The 18,863-nt window shown below is 55.8% G+C and overlaps 1 protein-coding gene and 1 long non-coding RNA gene across 7 annotated transcripts in view; both read right to left on the reverse strand.

The window, feature by feature from the left end:
* Positions 1–729: 729 nt before the first annotated feature.
* ALPL (alkaline phosphatase, biomineralization associated) overlaps positions 730–18,863 on the reverse strand; it is a 71,315-nt gene continuing 53,181 nt past the window's right edge. For 5 of the 6 annotated variants that reach the window (XM_045378877.3, XM_005544525.5, XM_065528359.2 and 2 more), the window contains 9 exons: positions 18,551–18,666; positions 16,449–16,623; positions 15,516–15,691; positions 11,173–11,316; positions 9,090–9,159; positions 5,510–5,644; positions 3,382–3,573; positions 2,447–2,566; positions 730–1,735 (listed from right to left, as the gene is read on the reverse strand). In XM_045378877.3, the coding sequence (XP_045234812.2) occupies positions 1,470–1,735; positions 2,447–2,566; positions 3,382–3,573; positions 5,510–5,644; positions 9,090–9,159; positions 11,173–11,316; positions 15,516–15,691; positions 16,449–16,623; positions 18,551–18,666 (1,394 nt within the window). In that variant the 3' untranslated portion in view covers positions 730–1,469. The remainder of the gene's footprint in view (positions 1,736–2,446; positions 2,567–3,381; positions 3,574–5,509; positions 5,645–9,089; positions 9,160–11,172; positions 11,317–15,515; positions 15,692–16,448; positions 16,624–18,550; positions 18,667–18,863) is intronic. The other variant, XR_012424911.1, reaches the window with a different exon arrangement.
* LOC141408687 (uncharacterized) lies at positions 13,570–14,176 on the reverse strand. The gene is made up of 2 exons (XR_012424912.1): positions 14,069–14,176; positions 13,570–13,702 (listed from the first exon to the last, which is right to left on the reverse strand). It is a non-coding gene; the product is annotated as an uncharacterized lncRNA (long non-coding RNA).

Genomic DNA, 18,863 nt, shown 5'->3' on the forward strand with positions numbered 1-18,863 from the left:
AATTCTTAAGACCCAATACCATGCCTAGCACGTAGTCAGTATTGTTGAATGAATGACATGGGACAAGGTATGTAGTGCTGTTTGTGGATGTCATGCAGCCGGGCTGTCACTGGGCCCCTGAAGTCCTCCTTGCTGTGGGTTTCTGGGCACACAGACACTCCTCTTTTTTTTTTTTTTTTTTTTTTTTTGAGACGGAGTCTTGCTCTGTCGCCCAGGCTGGAGTGCAGTGGCGCTGTCTTGGCTCACTACAACCTCTGCCTCTCGGGTTCAAGCGATTCTCCTGCCTCAGCCTCTGGAGTAGCTGGGACTACAGGTGTGCATGCCACCACGCCCAGCTAGTTTCTGTATTTTTTTGTAGAGACAGGGTTTCACCACATTGGCCAGGATGGTCTTGAACTGCTGACCTCAAATGATCCGCCTGCCTCCGCCTCCCAAAGTGCTGGAATTACAGGTGTGAGCCACTGCGCGCGGCCGGCCTCCTCGTTAATCCTCACAGCAACCCAGAAGTGGGTTGTCTCCCATTTCACAGACAAGAAAACTGAGACACAAAGCAATGTGTCCAAAGTGGCATAGGTAGGGAGTGTGAAACCCCCAGGACAGCAGAAGGCCTTTCCACCCTGTCCAACCCACCTGTACCCTGGGCCCTGAGGCCATTTCTTCCCAGAGAAATAAGCTTCTTTCAGTCTTTTTCTCACCGACCACAAAGACTCAGCTCTGTCCTCAGAAATATTTGGAAAGTTTTATTTAAATGTTTTGTGTTCCCTTTTAACCACCACCAAAAAGAGAAAAAAAATTTTTTTTGCCGTTCCAAATGGGAGAATCGCTTCAGAGAGGAGCTGGCATGCGTGTTCAGAGCCCAGGAGTGTGAGCCCTGCCAGGTGGCTCTTCCTGGCCTGGGCCACGCCGGGTAGGATGGCCACCCAGGCACCAGCTTCCTGGGACCCCGGTGGCCTTGGAGTGAGTGAGCGAGGCCTTGTCCTGAGGAGAAAGACCTCATCTCCCCTGAAGAAGGGCTGGGCCTGAGGACAGGGACATGAGCATGGTAGGGCCGGGGGGGTTCTAGAGGGAAGGAGATGAGAGTGGGAGGGTCAGATCCGGAATGTTCCATGGAGGCTTCAGGGCCTCTGGGTCTGGAGAAATATGTTTGCTAGAAAAATAAGAGGCTTTGAGAATTTCTGCAGTCTGTACTCTCTGCTTGCCCAAGAGAAATCTACCCTGTTGGCCAAAGGGCAGCGGGGAGGGAGCAAAGGCTGGAGGCCAGAAGTGGGTTTGGCCCTCGGGGAAGATTCCAGAGGGGAGCGAGGTGGGCGGCAGACTTTGGTTTCCTGGGTCCCCTTTCTCGCAGTTGCAGAGGCTGAGGAGGCCCCCACCTCCCTGCCCCTTGCGGGGTGGGCTGCCGGGCGGTGGGCAGCACTGGGGAGTGGGAAGTTGGCGTGTCACGGGCTCGTGGGTGCCCGGGCCCTGGGCCCTCAGAACAGGATGCTCAGGGGGAAGAGGGCCAGGGGGAGCAGCAGGGGGCCTGCAGCAAGGCCGCCTGCCGAGCTGGCAGGGGCACAGTGGTCGAGGTTGGCCCCGATGCAGGCTGCGTACGCCATCACGTGGGGGATGTAGTTCTGCTCATGGACGCCGTGCAGCAGGTGTGCCATGGGGCCCTTGGAGAAGACGGCCACATCCTCCCCGCCGTGGGTCTCGTGGCGCAGGGGCACAGCAGACTGCGCCTGGTAGTTGTTGTGAGCTGTGGGCCAGGAGAAACGCCTGCTGAGAGCCTGCCAGGGGCCTGGCGCTGCGCACGCAGCTTTTCCATCCCCCTTCCAGGCTGGCTTGAATGCTCCCATTTCATAGAAGAGGAAAAGGAGGCTCAGTGTGGGAAAGTCATTTTGCCTAAGGCCACAGGATTTGAATCTGAGCCTGTTCTGACATAGGAGTCTGCATCCTCAACCCCCAACAGAGAAAGTTAACCTCATTGGGGCTGCTTGGATCAGCAGGGAGAGTTGAGAGGGAGACTCTTACCATTGCTGCATCTTTAGACCCCCTGGAACCACTGGGAGTATCAAGAACAAATGAAGGATATGGGATGGGATGAACTAACTGCAAAGTCTTGTATACTGGAATATTAAAGAGCCAAGAAAAATGAGTATAAAATATTGAGCACCTACTTCTGCCAGGCACTATGCTAAGTTCGTCAGACCCATTTGGTCCTTCAGACAACCTTCGAAGGTAGAAGAACCCTTTTAGAGAGGAAACGGCAGCAGAGAAAGGTGAAGTCACATGCCCAAAGTCTCAGAGCTGCTAGACTGTAGAAGGCAATTCAAACTGAGGTTGTTCTCACTCAAGTCCCAGTCATTCTGAGACCCCTGATCTTGACCACAAGCCGACAACCTATTCCCAAGCCCCTCCCCGAGGGGTGCCCTGTCCCCTCCCAGCCCTGGGTCCTGGAGGGTCTCACCATAGTCCACCATGGAGACATTCTCTCGTTCACCGCCCACCACCTTGTAGCCAGGCCCATTGCCATACAGGATGGCAGTGAAGGGCTTCTTGTCTGTGTCACTCAGCATGGGGGCCAGACCTGCACAGGGAGGGGGTGTTCAGGGGTCATGTTGGGGTACCAGGAGTACAGTCCCCAGCCCCCAGATTGGGCTTCTTGGTGGCTTGGTAACCCCTGGGATCTTCTCTGAAGGGCCCCACAATGCCTCCATGAAGCTACCTTATTACTTCCAACTAACCATTCCCCAGTTCCCATTGTACTCATGTCCCTCCCATTCATCTGTCCATCCATCATCCATCCATCATCCATCCATCCATCCATCCATCCATCCATCCATCCATCCATCATCCATCATCCATCCATCCATCATCCATTCATCCATCAATCCATCCATCATCCATCCATCCATCATCCATTCATCCATCATCCATCTGTCATCCATCCATCCATCAGCCCATCCATTCATCCATCCATCATCCATCCATTCATCCATCCATCATCCATCCATCATCCATCCATCCATCATCCATCCATCCATCCATCCATCCATCCATCATCCATCCATCATCCATCCATCATCCATCCATCCATCCATCCATCCTTCCTTCCTCCAGCCAGCCAGCCATCCCCTCTTCCATTCATCTACCCACGTTCTTGCCCAGCCATGTTCAATGTGGCCATCCATCCACCCACCTGCCTGTCCACCCGACCACCACTCAACTCACTCCCCCGCCTCACCCTGTATTTTCTCACCATCCCAGTCACTCTCCCTCCCCACCCAGTTGTGATCGAGTCCCTACCATGCTCTGGGCTTGCTGGCTCTCCCACCCACTCCTGCTCCCAAGTGGGTAGACAGGAGACCCCAGGAGTGTCCACCCCAAAGAAGGCCCACCTACCAAAGATAGAGTTGCCACGGGGGGTGTATCCACCAAAGGTGAAGACGTGGGAATGGTCCGCGGTGACCACGGTCAGAGTGTCTTCCAAGGAGGTCATGCTGCCTGCCTGCCCGATGGCCCGGTCCATCTCTACCGCCTCGTGCAGGGCCTGCTTGGCTTTGCCTTCATGGTGCCCGTGGTCGATCCTGCCTCCTTGGGACACCAAGGCAAAGGCCTCGGGTAAGAGAGGAGGGGAGGAAGATCTGCTCCCCGGCCCCACGACACTGCTGCTGGGTTAACCTTTGTTAGCTAGGGAAGGACAGGAACCTTCACTGGACACCACTCTGTGCTAGCGCCACCGCCTAGGCATTTCACGCAGTCATTCAACCTGATGGAGCCCAGAGAGGGACAGCCCTGGGGCCAAAGGCACACGCATGGGGGCTGCAAAGCCCAGATGTGTAATCAGATCCACCAGGCCGGGAAGCTATGCTCCTCCCACCGCCCCTCCCAGCACTGTCTCTAGCTGCTTGAAGGAGGCACTGAAGCCTTTGGGAGGTAGTGAAGGGGGCACGCTGGAATCCCTACAACAAGCTAGGCATGACACACCCATGTTTCTTTTCCCCTGAACAGCAGTGCTGGGAGAGAGGAATATGATCAGTCCTATTTACAGATGGAGCAACTGAGGCCTAGCGTGGGGAGGCCCACGGTGGGATTTGCTGGGATGTGAATTCAGGTGTGACTCGTCCTAACCCCGTTTTTCATCTCTACCTCAAATCATCCCTCTAAAAAGAAAGCATGGAGCTCCCAGAGGTGGCGAAAGTCCCCAGTGCCTGGGCAGTGCCTGTGGCAGGTTCCACAAAGCCCTGCCGAAACCTGAACCCCCGCTGCCTCCGCCCCCACCTCCCACCCCCGGGTGAGTGCAGGGGCCTGGCTGGAGGCTTGGCCCAGCAGCCGAGGGCTCTGTGACCTTAAAGGAACACCTCCCTCTCTAACAGGAGGGCGCTGCCTGGTGGACGCTCCCAGCTTGGAGGGTCCTGGGCGCCAGGCCGCCCTCTGTTCCCACCAGCCTGAGCCTCATGGCGGGCTGGCCGGCTGGCAGGGCGGGTCCTCCCTTTGTTGTGGCTCTGGGAGCAGCTGGCCTGGCCGGCCCATTCTGGCCTTGCTCACAAAGGGAACTGCTCCCGGGGGAGCCCGTGCTCGCCACCGCTGGTTTCTGGCTGGCTCCTCGGCGTCAGAGGCCTGTTCGGGGCCAGGCCGAGACCGCTGTGCTTGAGTGGGAACCCCGGGGTTTGGCAAGAAAGCAGCCAAGCTGGGCTGGCAGACACTCGCCTCTGGAAGGCGGAGGGGCTGAGCGTGTGTGTATGCGTGGGGAGCATATGTGCAAACATACTCGTGTGCGCATGTGCGTGTGTGTATACATACCGATGTCAGCAGGGCAACATGAGGAACTGCAGTGGGCAAGGGCTGTTAGCACTGGAAGGTTTCTGGAATCTTTATCACTTCCTCACACTTCCTATTGTTCCCGCCTTAACTATTGTGTAGCCATAAGACTAGTAATAGAAACACAGGGTTTATTCTTTACTGGGTCCCGTTCCAAGTACTTTATGTCTCTGAACACAGTGGAGGTGAATCACTCTCCAGGAGACAGATGCTATTTTTGGCTTCACTTAACAGAAGCGCACAGGTAGAGGTCACACCGCCAGCAGATGGCAGCGCCAGGCCAAGAATTCAGGTCTGTCTGTAAGGCCCCTGGACGGCGCTCGAGGAGCCTGGGAATGTCGGCGCACGGCGTGGGAAAGCCGGAGCCTGCGGATTTGCCTTTCCGGGCAGTGAGGTTGAGGGGCTGCTTGCCCCTCCAGGGCCAGGTCTCCAAGAAAGACTACCAAAGGGGAGAAATCTGCCTCCTCTCCCAGGAAGCCTTCCTGGACTGGTGAACCTGACTTGCATCTCTATGCCCAAAGGAGAGCAGCTTGCTGGGCTGGGAGCGTCCACAGAGCCACCCGTCTTCTTCCGCAACCCATTTTCCTAAAGGGACCTCTCCCTTCACCCCCAAACCCAGTCAGTTCCCTTTAAGAACTGGACTTCTCCATCCCCTGACACCAGGGCCATGTTTCCAGCAGCCCCCTCTCAGCAGACCCGGGGTTCCTACCTTCCACCAGCAAGAAGAAGCCTTTGGGGTTCTTCCGCAGGATCTGGATGGCCACCACCACCATCTCGGAGAGTGACGGGTCCGTCACGTTGTTCCTGTTCAGCTCGTACTCCATGTCCCCCGGCTCAAAGAGACCTGAGGAGGACACCAGGAGGATGCGGATGCTGAGAGGCTGTGACCCTGCTAGGAGGACCCCAAGGAACTTGGGGTGTCTCAGGGGATGCAAGCTCCCCACAGCCAACTTGGGGGTAGAGTATGGTGGCTGGGAGGATCCTTATCTGGGTGATTTTTGTGGGCCCAGAATTGGGCCCCCAATTCCTTTTTTTTTTTTTTTGGAGACAGAGTCTCACTCTGTTGTCCAGGCTGGAGTGCAGTGGTGTGATCCCGGCTCAGGCTCACTGCAACTTCTGCCTCCTGGGTTCCAGTGATTCCCCTGCCTCAGCCTCCCGAGTAGCTGGGATTACAGACATGCATCACCACACCGGCTAATTTTTTTTTGTATTTTAAGTAGAGACAGGGTTTTACCATGTTGGCCAGGCTGGTCTCAAACCTGACCTCAGGTCATCCACCCTCCTCGGCCTCCCAAAGTGTTGGGATTACAGGAGTGAGCCTCCGTGCCCAGCCCCAATTCCTTTCATCTTCACTCCCACCACTATGGCGTGGCAGGATCGCCATGCGCATGTTACAGAGGAGGAGCACTGAGGCCCAGAGGTGTTCCATAACTTGCTATTGTCAGCTGCAAAGTGGCAGGTCTGGGGTTCAAATCCATCAGTCAGTCTGCCTCCAGCCTGCAGGGCTCAGCACACAGGACTGTGGCCCCAAGGCAGTGGGCCACAGCCTGGACTCGATGGGGCTGCTAGGGTGTGTGTGCATTTACATGTTGGGTTTGAAGGGCATGGTGGCCTGTGCAGCAAAACAGCAGAAGGTTTGGAATCATTGTCCCCCCTGCTCACTGGGCTCCGTTTTCTCACTTGTGACATAAGGAGAATGATCCGTTTCTTGCCCATGGCACAAAATTCCATGTGTCCTATGCTGGTGCTTCTGATTCTGGTGTCCTTCCAGAACATCCTGTCCTCTGTGAACGGGTACACAGCCAAACAATAGCTCCAGTGCATACAGCGTTTACTTTGTGCCACATGCTGTGAGCGCTTTGGAGCAGGCAAAAGCTAGCCTCCAAGATGGTGCCCAATAACCCCTGCCCCCTGGAATTCACGCGCTTGTGTGGTCTCCTCCCACACTAGCCTTTGTATGCAACTGAAACGACATTTCAGTGAAATGAAATGACATTTGTGTGATCTCCAAGGTTGGGGCATAAAATGCTGTAGCTTCTGTGTATATACTCTTGGATCTCTGTGGGAAGCCAGCCACCACGTGACGAGGACACTCAAGCTGCTCTACAGAGAGCAATGTGCCAAGGAACTGAGGCCTCCCGCTAACAGCCAAGACCAACTCGCCAGCCATGGGAGTGAACCGTCCGAGAAGGGCCAGCCCCAGTCAAGCCTTCAGATGACTACAACCTCATGGGAGACCCAGCTAAGCTGTCCCCAGATTCCTGACCCAAAGAAATTGAGTGAGGCAATAAATGTCTACTCTTGTTTTAAACTGTTAAGTTTTGTTTTGTGACAGGATCTCACTCTGTTGCCCAAACTGAAGTGCAGTAGCATGATCATAGCTCACTGCAGGCTCGAACTCTTGGGCTCAAGCAAGCCTCCCACCTCAGCTTCCTGAACCACCACACCTGGTTTCTTTTCTCTTTCTTTCTCTCTCTCTCTTTCCCTCTCTCTCTCTCTTTCTTTCTTTCTCTTTCTTTCCTTTCTCTCTCTCTTTTTCTTTCTTTCCTTCCCTCCCTCCCTCCCTCCCTCCCTCCCTCCTTCCTTCCTTCCTTCCTTCCTTCCTTCCTTCCTTCCTTCCTTCCTTCCTTCCTCTCTCTTTCTTTCTTTCCTCTCTTTCTCTTTCTTTCTTTTAGATGGGGTCTTGCTCTGTCACCCAGGCTGGGGTGCAGTAGTGCAGTGGCATAATCACAACTCACTGCAGCCTCAACCTCCTGGGCTCAGGTGGATCCTCCTACCTCAGCCTCCTGAGTAGCTGGGACTAAAGGTGTGCGCCACCACACCTGGCCAGTTTTAAAAAAAATTTTTGTAGAGTTGAGGTCTCGCTATGTTGCCCAGGCTAGTCTCAAACTCCTGGGCTCAAGTGATCAACCTTCCTTGGCCTCCCAAAGTGCTAGGATTACAGGTGTGAGCCATTGCACCTGGCCTAAGTTTTTGTTTGTTTTTTGTTTTGAGACAGAGTCTCGCTCTGTCACCCAGGCTGGAGCGCAGTGGTGCAATCTCGGCTCACTGCAAGCTCCGCGTCCCAGGTTCACACCATTCTCTTGCCTCAGCCTCCTGAGTAGCTGGGACTACAGGCACCTGCCACCACGCCAGGCTAATTTTTTGTAATTTTAGGAGAGATGGGGTTTCACCGTGTTAGCTAGGATGGTCTCGATCTCCTGACCTCGTGGATCTGCCCACCTCGGCCTCCCAAAGTGCTGGGATTACAGGCGTGAGCCACCGCGCCCGGCCTGCACCTGGCCTAAGTTTTGAGATAATTTGTTACACAGCAACAGATAACTTATACAACACAAGTTCATGTCATGCTCATGACAACCCAGGGGTTGTCTCCAGCCCCGTCACTATCTCCATTTTATGGGAGAGTCACTATCCCTACTTTATAGAAGAGGAAACTGAGGCAGAGAGAGGAGAAATCACTTGCCCAAGGTCACACAGCTTAGAGGTGGTAGAGCTGGATTTGAACCCAGCACTCTGGCTCTAAGATCCATGAGCAAGACCAGCATGATGCACGGGTGCATGCACAGCCTGTGTGGTACTGGGTATGTGCCGTGTGAGCCAGGCAAGCAAGAGGCTGTGTGTATGTGTCTGGAGGACCCACCAGGTGCACAGCTCTGAGCCCATAACCTCTAATGACACCCAGGACGTGGAGCTGTGTTCCTTGGGAAATGTCTGCAGGAGATTTTGCAACCACTTGCTTGGCACTACAGGCAGCTGGAAAAGAAGACCCAGATAGCTGCGTGGTGGTGCTCAGGGCCTCATCCCACCAGACCTGAAGCTGCCCCTGTGCCCTCACCACCTGCTCCCCACTGCCTGGGGAGGAGGGCAATCATCAGGATGGGCAGAGATAACTTGGCTGGCTTCTGCCCTGTCCATGCACACAGTAGAGCTGACTCCAGGTCCCAGGCTCCGTAGCCCAGGAGCCGTTAAGTCCCAGTTCCCAGCCAGGGATCCAACCTGCCTGGGCCATACCCCTGTCGGCTGTGCCACATGCCGTGTGCCACTCCCCTCTTTGAGCTTCAGTTTCTTCTTGTGCCCAATGGGGCTAATCCCCCTGCACAGCCAGCAGATTTCAGGCCTAATTCCAGGAATCAGAACCCCCTTCCTTGCTTCTCCCAGGTCCTGGAGCCCAAGGGTGGAGGCCCCTAAGTGAGTGTCAGGCTGGGGCCTTGTCCCCAGGTGCTGGCCACACACAGCCTTGGCCACCAGGCTCCAAGCCATGCATCCTCCACTCCACTCCCTCCACTTACCCAATAGGTAGTCCACATTGTGGGGGTCAAGGGTCAGGAGTTCCGTGCGGTTCCAGATGAAGTGGGAGTGCTAGGAGGAAGGGCTGTGTCAGCACATGCCGGGAGCTAGGGAGAGTCGGAAGGACTGACCCCAGCAGCTATCGGAGTCTGAGGCCTTTACTTATTTCCTTCCTTCACTTAAAAATCCCTCCCTGAGGACCCACCATCCCTGACCTCAAGAAATGATGAATCAATAGCACATTATAATGTATAATGCAAGGAGATGAGAATTCTGATAGAGCCCAGGGAGGCCGTGAGCCCAGACACAGGACCAGGGAGGGCTTCCTGGTGGAGGTGATGTTCTAATGGGGCCCTGGAGGACAAGTGGGAATTTAACAGCCTGGGGTCAGGAAGGCTATCCCAGGAGGGAGGGATCACGGGGCAAAGAAGAGCCAGGCACAGGTCTCTAGAGGCCTTGAGGGCTGACAGGCCTGGGCTGTGTTTTCCAGAGGCCGTGGAGTGCCAGGGAGGAAGCAAAGCCCTAGTTCTGCTTTGGGGGCCCCATCTAGGACGGGAGATAAAGGTGGGGCTGTTTCCCCAGGAATAAAGTCCATGGAAAGAAGCCAGCCAGGCCAGGCCTGGAGAGGGCACCATGTTGGCCTGGACCAAGGGTCCCAGCACTGCCAAGGATCTGCTGTGTGCCCTTAGGAGACCCCCTGCCTTCTCTTGGCAATGACCATGGGATCAGTGGCTTTTCAAGCCTCAGGGGCTGTTGTGGGGAGCAGGGCGGAGAGGCTCAGAAAGTGGGGCTTTGCCACCCCCAGCCCCTGCTTCCTGGAGGTGACTCTCCTGTGCTCTGTCTCCAAGGTTGTTCCCGTTACTCCCTCTTTACAGATAAGGGCAGTGAGGCACACAGACCATGTAGCCACCGAATGGTAAAGGTGAAACTGACTCTGAAACCCACTCTTAAGGCACGATTTTCTAGGGATGTGGGGCCTACATGGGACCTGACTGATACCCAATGTGGCCAGGCTTGGGGCCATGGTGTAGACGCTCTCTCCCCATCTTAGAGGCTTAGACCGAGCTCCAGGGTAAGCTGGGCAAGGAGGTCGAAACTCTGGCCCCATGTGCCACGTAGAGAAACTGAGGCTGGTGTCTCTCTGGCTTGAGCTGGGAGGGGGCTCTGGCCCAGCCTGAGCTGACTCAGAAGGGATGGAAAGGGTTCAAAGCCACTCAGTCCCACACCCCCACTGACCCCACAGGGCCCTTCCCTAGTCCCTACCCCCACCTTGTTCTTGGCTCAGCCTCATTCCACGAAGCCTCCCCAGGGGCCAGTCCTGGAACTCGCAGAAACCCAACCCCAGAGTGACATCAAAGTGGCTGCCAGGCTACTCCCCACTGTCTTCAGCCCTGACCACAGTCATTTCCAGACCCCAGCTGCCCCAGGCCCGCAGGCCAGCAGCTCAGATTTAAAGGGCCAGAGGCCGCTCCAAGGAGCCGGAGCTTGGGGTCCTTCTGGAGGTGCCTCCAGCCTCCCTTCCCCGATCCATTCCGTCCCCCAGCCAAGGGGGACTCACTGTGGAGGGCTTCCCTGCTCCCTCTGTGGCTTGCACACTGGGGCCAACCATGTCCTCCCCTGATCCATACAGTGCTGCCTCTTCCCTCCGCCCTCCTACTTGCCCAGGGCTTCTTGGCCCCTCCTTGTGGTCTGTCCCCCCAGCGTGCCTACAGAGCCAGGCATCCCCCATGCAGGCACACAGCGTTCCATGTTTCCTTGGCCATCTGGCTCAGCCTCTGTCTCACGCATGCCCCACCAGGGGCCTACATACAACAGGTGCTCAGGGTGACTGAATGTCCACGCAGGTTATTCCCTGGCCCAGCCTCCTCCTCACCGTCCACCTCTCTCTCATGTCCCCTCCAAGGGAAGGAAATGATCAGTCACCAACTATCTACCGCTTGTATACCTCTTAGTCCATTTGAGCCCCTGGAGGGAAGAATTCTGATGCCCTTTCTATAGAGGACAACAGAGCTTCAGAGTGGGGGTTACACAGCCTCTCACCATCAAAGGCCACCTCGGCAGCCACATGGCCCCAACACAGGCTACCTTGTGTCTCGGTTTGAAGCTCTTCCAGATGTTAACGAGGTCCAGGCCGTCCAGCCTCGTGCCCCTGGCTTTCTCGTCAATCTCATACTCCACATCAGTTTTATTCTTGGGGTACATGTATTTCCGGCCACCCCCCATGATCACCTAAAAGAGACAGGAGCCATCACTTCTGCAGGGTTCCAAGATGCCCAGAAGCCCCAGTGACCTCGGCTTGGAACCTGGACTCCTGGAGTCCCTGGGGACAGTGTGGACACTTTCCCAGCCTGGTGAGCCAGGCCTCAGTCCTCTCTGGGCCTTACTTGTCCACTGTGGGGAGATGAAACCATGAGTCTCTCGGGACTGTGGTTTGGCGCTTCTAGGGATATTGGAGGAGCTGATAACTTACCTTACTTGGCTTCCTGCAATCCACATAACTCCCACTTGAATAAGAATCAGACCATCAGATTTGGTATGAAGTTGAGTCAGAATGTATCTTAAATGTGTGTCAGGCACTAAACACTTAAGATACATTCTGACTCAACTTCATACCGAGGCTGCAACAAACCCTGGTCACCTGTTTTCCAACTTCAAAAATGGGCACAGAAATGGGTTTTTCCCCCTGAAGGCCACACAGCCAGGAAGTGGCAGATTCAGGATTCAAACCCAGGGCTTTTCCAGCTATGGCACTAGGGCCCTGCTGTATTCATGTAGCAGAGGGCAGGGACTCCCGGAGCCTCCTCTCCCACGGTGAGAGGCTGAATGCGTGCAGGGAGAGGCTCCAGCCAGGGAGGTCTTTGGGGCAGCCCACAGCTGGGAGCCAGCCCACCGCAGCCTGGGCAAACAGCGGGGCCGGGCCTCATGGCTGTGTAGTCACCACCAGGCTAATTTTACCCACCGGCTGGTGTGTGCGGGCAGACGAACGCGGGACTGTTTGTTTTCCTTGGGAGTCCATGTTTGAAGTCCTGACTATTTTTAAAATAGGGCCAAGAGCATAACAGCAGCCGCCTGCGGTGACCACCACACTAGTGTTCTCTTGTCACCGCGGGCGCCAGCCCGGGCCACTGCCCCTGGCTGACACCTTGGGAGTGCAGAGCCTGGCTGACACTGGGCCCAGATCCACCATTCCAGGCCTGCACCTCATAGGTCCCCTGCTCTATCCTCCACTCTGTCTCCCACCTTAGAACCTAGGTTTTGCAGAATGCATAGAGGGCCAGGAGTACAGAATGGCAGGAGAGGTGGGAAAGGTGCCCCAGGACCAGCCTGGATCCAGGCCATGGTCATGGCCATGAGCTTTGAAGTCAGATTTAGGTTTGAACCCTGACTCTATCACCTACTGATCAAGGGCCTGCCACCTAAACTCTCTGAGCCCAGTTTTCCTATCCATAAAATGCCACTGGCTGGGCGTGGTGGCTCATGCCTGTAATCTCAGCACTTTGGGAGGCTGAGGCAGGAGGATCACTTGAAGGCAGGAGTTTGAGACCAGTCTGGACAACATGGCAAGACCCTGTCTATACAAATAAAATTTGTTTCAAAAATTAGCCGGGCATGGTGGTACAGACTGGTGCTCCCAGCTATTCAAGGGACTGAGCCAGGAGGAGCACTTGAGCCCAGAAGGCTGAGACTGAAGTGAGCCGTGATCACGCCACTGCACTCCAGTCTGGGCAACAGAGCGAGACCCTGTCTCAAAAATAAAATAAAATAGGCCGGGCGCGATGGTTCACGCCTGTAATCCCAGCACTTTGGCAGGCCAAAACGGGTGGATCACCTGAGGTCCAGAGTTTGAGACCAGCCTGGCCAACATGGCGAAACCCCGTCTCTACTAAAAATACAGAAAAAACTGGCCGGGTGTGGTGATGCGCGCCTATAATCCCAGCTACTCACGAGGCTGAGGCAGGAGAATCGCTTGAACCCGGCAGGCGGAGGTTGCAGTGAGCCAAGATCGCACCACTGCACTCCAGCCTTAGAAACAGAGTGAGACTCCATCTCAAAAGAAAAATAATGATAAATAAAATACCACTAACATCTATCCACAGAACCATCATAGGAGGAAAGGCGGTCACCCAGGGAAGTCCCCAGGACCCAGTGGGTGGCTGCCACCGGAAGGCATTTCTACTGCCAGTGGGGAGACAGGTGGTTCAGAGAGGCAGAGTCCTTGCTCTCCGCTGCAGCCAGGAGCTCAGGGAGCAGGGCGGGCTGGGAGGGGAAGGAGAAGGGGACCCCAGGTCACGGGTCCCTTGCCCCACCCCCCCCAGCTGTTCCCACAGAACCTGACCTCTTGGCGTCTTCAGAGTGGAAACGAAGCCCCCAATCTTCCTGCAGGGAGCCTCATCGTTTCCAGCCCGGCAGCGACTTCACACGGGCTCATTAAACTTCCAAATAACAGACTTGCTGTTTGGCTTTGGGGTTTGGGTTTGTGTCTTTCTTTCTTTCTTTCTTTCTTTTTAAGCAACAGTATTTATTTTCAGGGTGGACACCAGGATTTTTGTTTCATGTACAGTCTGGGGACTGGGAGGCTTTTGGGGGGGTGTTGGTGATGGAGACGCAGGTGGGGCTGGGAGAGAAAGGAAGAGGAGGAAAGAAAGGGGTCCTCACACAGGTCCTCCCTCCCCATTCACTCCCTGGCTTGTGCCCCCTGACGTGGCCCGTGACCCCCCCTCCTCATCTCCTACCCCCTCACCTGAAACATCTTCCCTCCCCTCCAATTTCCTTCAAGTTTCTGTCCCCTGCTCAGGCTGTCCCTGACAAACCCCTCTGAGGAGCAGTCCCCATGTAATTATACCCTGTGCCTGTACAACAAATGTTCTCACATCCATGACCTCATCACGGCCTCCCACGGCCCTGGGAGCAGGCAAGTGTGGCTCTCAGTTCCTGCTGCACAGGTGGGGAAACCGAGGCACAGGGAGGGGAAGGGACTCACCCCAGGCCATGTGTCGGGTGAAGGCAAGCCAGGATGAGTGGCTTGGCCTCAGATGTCTGCTCACTGAAAGGGGCCAACAGCACTGTGTGTCCTGAAAAGGGATACTTCATCCACCATGCTGGGAAAAGGGCAGACATGGGTCTCTACTGTAGAGGGGCCAAGTGGCCCCCAGAAATTTGTGGGGCAGTGTATGGAGGGCTGAAGGCAGGTGAGTTTGTCTGGTGGTGGAGAGAAAGAGGTGAGGCATAGCTGGGTGGGGGGGCTTTCTCTGCCCCTCACCGAATCCCCATTCCAGGCTCAAGGGGCAGAAGTCCCCAGATTGCCTCAGCAGTCCCCCACAGTAGGCAATAAAAGCCTGAAAAGGAACGAGCCGGGCGTTCTCACTGAAGAACAGAGAGTAGGCCGGGCGCGGTGGCTCACGCCTGTAATCCCAGCACTTCGGGAGGCCGAGGCGGGCGGATCACAAGGTCAAGAGATCGAGACCATCCTACCTAACACGGTGAAACCCCATCTCTACTGAAAATACAAAAAATTAGCCGGGCGTGGTGGTGCGCGCCTGTAGTCCCAGCTACTCAAGAGGCTGAGGCAGGAGAATGGCGTGAACCCAGGAGGCGGAGCTTGCAGTGAGCCGAGATCGCGCCACTGCACTCCAGCCTGGGCGACAGAGGGAGACTCTGTCTCAACAAAAAAAAAAGAAAAGAACAGAGAGCAAGCGTCACATGGATGACTTCTGCCTCATGAGTCAGCTCAGTTTGTTGAAGTGTGTTTCAGGGCAAGGCCATGTGGCTCCTGCATAAGTGCCACCACCTTCTGGGCACTCGCTAGGCCTCAGGTCTTGTGCTGAGCTCCACAGGGATTATCTTAATCAGTTTTTGGCATAAGCTTATGAGGCAGGCACAGTTCACAAAGGAGTTGTGAAAGGGAAGCCTCAGAGAGGTTAAGTAACTGACCCAAGGTCACAGAGCTAGCAAAACGCAGGGTGAGGTCTGGAACTCGAATTTTAAACAAGAGAGCTGGCACTAACCAACCACTGTACACACCAGCTCTTCGCTGGGCATGCTGGTGGTTGAGTGTACAGAAATGTGCCCATCTGTGCCCATGTGAATGCGCAGGGCAGGCAGACGCCACTTGGCCACCACCACCTCCCTGTGTAGTGGGGGGCAGAGGTGGGCACAGCACCAGGTTCCAATTTATGGAATCATCCCTGGGTGCCTGGTTCTTGGGGTGTGGTGGCGGTCACATGAGGGTTCACCCCGCAGCCCCACCGCAGAGAAATCCCACAGTGCCTGCCTGCCCAACCGCAAATCCCCTAATGGGCTGGGAGCCTCCCAGGTGTGTGGGGAGCCAGGCCAGGCTGCTTTCTCTGGGCCAGCCTGGGCCTGAGGCCTCCTGCCCACCAGAGGCCCCGCCTTGCCCCGTCCTTGCCCGGCTGCCCCCGAGCACTCACGTCAATGTCCCTGATGTTATGCACGAGCTGGTAGGCGATGTCCTTGCAGCCCTGGCTCAAGGCCTCAGGGGGCATCTCGTTGTCTGAGTACCAGTCCCGGTCAGCTGAGTGGGCATAGGCGGCGCTGGGGGTGGCATGGTTCACTCTTGTGGTGGTTACAATGCCCACAGATTTCCCTGGGGTGCAGGAGGGGCACGTTCGGCTTTATCCACAGATCAGGGTGTCCCAGCTGCCTCCTCCCTCCCCCTCCCCCTCCCCACTAAAGACAGGCCCGCCTTCAGTTCGGAGGATTGCCTGGTCTCAGTCTCCCCACCCACAGCAGTAGGTGTCTGGCAGTGGCTGAGCCTAGTAGCTGAGCAGCTGGAACACTGCCTCTGGGACCCTCTCCCCTCATCCCGAAGGCCCTTGAGATGTGAGCACCCGGGCTGGAGTCCTCCCCTTCATCAAGGCGCCCACAGGACCCCTGAGGGATCTCAAGTGGACTGTGGCTCTGTCACCTGCGTGTTGGCCTTGTCACCTGTGTTTTAGCCTTGGTCCCTGACTAAAGCTCCTGGGGGCACAGGCTGGGCCTCCCAATTCTGAGGAGGGAAGGGGCGTGGCTATGGACTGCACCCCACAGGCTAGCCCTGAGCTGACTTCTCCCTCCTCACACCAAACCTATGAGGGTTTTATGTTCCCACCCGTTTTACAGTCAAATGAAGAATCAACTCAGGGAAATGAACTGGGAGCAGAACCCAGCACTGAGTGAAGCCTGAAGCCCCCAGCCTCCCCCGTCATGGAAGGAACCCCATGGATATTACAGACTCCCAGACATCATAGCTGGGAGCCCCGCAGAGAAGCCTTCTCTAGCCCCTTCCCGTGACAGAGTCGGAACGACTGAGGCCTGGACAGGCCATGAAGCTCACCCTGCTCCCCGCTGCTCCCCGCACTCACCAGCGTCCTTGGCCCAGCGCAGGATGGAGGTGACCTCGTTCCCCTGGGTGGTGTTGCACCGGGAACGCTCGGTGGCTGCGCTTACCCCCACGGTGCCCTCGTTGGCCTTCACCCCACACAGGTAGGCGGTGGCGGTGCCGGCACTGTCAGGGACCTGGGCATTGGTGTTGTACGTCTGCAGGTGGGAGAGGAGGGTCAGGAGATGGCCAGGACTTCGCCCCTACAGCCACCCACCCCGCCTCCACTCACACCATGGGGACTGGGGCGTGAAGAACCAGAGAGGACCCCATAGCCTTGATCAGGCCCACTGAAGCCCCCAAGAGCCACAGGACTACCTATCTGCCTGCTTCCTGCCGTCATTCCCTGCACCCTGGCAGCACTGGGGCGGGACCCCAGCTCTCCAAAGTACGGAGAAGTGTCCGGTGGAGGAGTGGGGCTCAGGTGGGGTCAGCAGTGGCCTCTCTCTGGGCCTGGGGCTGCAGGAGCCAGTGAGGGGTTGGGGAGCAGGGGAGTCCTGGAGAAGGGAGAGAGAGGGGCCTTCTTGAAGGAGTAGGGGTCCTAGGGATAGGATAGTGAAAGTGAGGGGAGGGGGACTGGGGAAGGGAAGGGTGGGGCCAAGACCAGCTCTGATTTCTCTGCCACCTGCCCTATGGCCACCCTCACAGGGTTGCCCTACATCCAGATGTTTAGCAGAGACCCCGAAACTATTTTCCTGTCTCCCTTCCCCACCAGCCTGAGAGCGCCCTGAAGGCACAGAAGGCACCACAGTCCCCGCTACTCCCCCAGAAGTGAGCCTGGGGCCTGACCCAGGGTGTGGAGGTTATTACATAATGCCACTATCACCACCACCAATAACAATAGCTACCCGGCAGTGCACACTGCCTTGAACAACCTAGGTCAGTACAGGCATACCTCACTTTGGTGTACTCCACAGACACTGTGTTTGCTACAAATTGAAGATCTGTGGCAACCCTGTGTCAAGCAAGTCCATCAACATTATTTTTTCCAACAACATGGCTCACTTCATTAGTGTTTTTTAGCAATAGCATATTTTAAAATTAAGGTATATATGTTTTTTATGACATAATGCTGTCCTACACTTAAAAGACTACTGTAGGGTGCAAACATAACTTTTATATGCACTGGGAAACCAGAAAATGTGTGACTTGCTTCATTACAATATTTGCTTTATTACAGTGGTCTGGAACCAAACCCAAAGTATAGCTGAGGTATGCCTATAGCTTAATTAACTTCACGAACCACCTCAGAAAAGAATGAATGACCTAGAACTTCATGCAAAAGCGTATACAGGCCAGGCACGGTGGCTCATGCCTGTAATCCTAGCACTTTGGGAGGCCCACGTGGGCGGATCACCTGGGGTCAGGAGTTCGAGACCAGCCTTGCCAACAGGTTGAAACCCCGTCTCGACTAAAAATACAAAAATTAGCTGGGCATGGTAGTGCGTGCCTGTAATCCCAGCTACTCGGGAGGCTGAGGCAGAAGAATCACTTGAACTCAGGAGGCGGAGGTTGCAGTGAGCTGAGGTCATGCTACTGTACTCCAGCCTGGAAGACAGAGTAAGACTCTGTCTCAAAAAAAAAAAAAAAAAAAAGTAAAAAGCATATACAGGCCAGGTATGGTGGCTCACGCCTGTAATCCCAAGACTGGGAGGCCAAGGTTGGAGGATCGCTTGAGCCCAAGAATTAGAGATCCCCATCTCTACAAAAAAATTAAAACATTATCCAGGTGTGGTGGTACACACCTGTAGTCCCAGCTACTCAGGAGGCTGACGTGGGAGGATGGCTGGAGCCCAGGAGTTGAAGACTGCAGTGAACTATGACTGCACCACTGCACTGCAGCCCGGGCAACAGAGCAAGACCCTCTCTCTACACACACACACACACACACACACACACACACACACACACACACGCAGGCACAGTGATGCTATGGTGTCAGAAGTCAGGAGGGTGGCTGCTGCAGGTGGGGAGTGAGCTTGGGCATGGAGGGGGGTCAGGGGACCTCTGGCTGCTGTCATGTTCGGATGCTCAACCTGGATGCTGGTTATACAGACCTGAACTGGGCTTGGGGATGGGGCTCACCTTGGAGAGGGCCACGAAGGGGAACTTGTCCATCTCCAGCCTGGTCTCCTCCCCAGGGTTGTGGTGGAGCTGACCCTTGAGGATGCGGGTGGCCGTCACTGTGGAGACGCCCATCCCTGCGGTGGGGAGTGGGGGCCTCAGTCTCTCGTGCTCCTGCCTCTCCAATCAGCCTACTTGGGTACCCAGAAGTTCTCTAGTTTGGTACCAAGGCAGGCTCGGGCAGTTGGCACCGGGCATGGCTCTGTAAATGTCAGGGAGTAGCCCCTCTCACCCTTACCTCCCAGATCCTCAGGGGGCTAGCTGGCAGAGCAGG

The sequence above is a fragment of the Macaca fascicularis genome, chromosome 1 (assembly GCF_037993035.2).
Source record: "Macaca fascicularis isolate 582-1 chromosome 1, T2T-MFA8v1.1".
Lineage (NCBI taxonomy): Eukaryota > Metazoa > Chordata > Mammalia > Primates > Cercopithecidae > Macaca > Macaca fascicularis.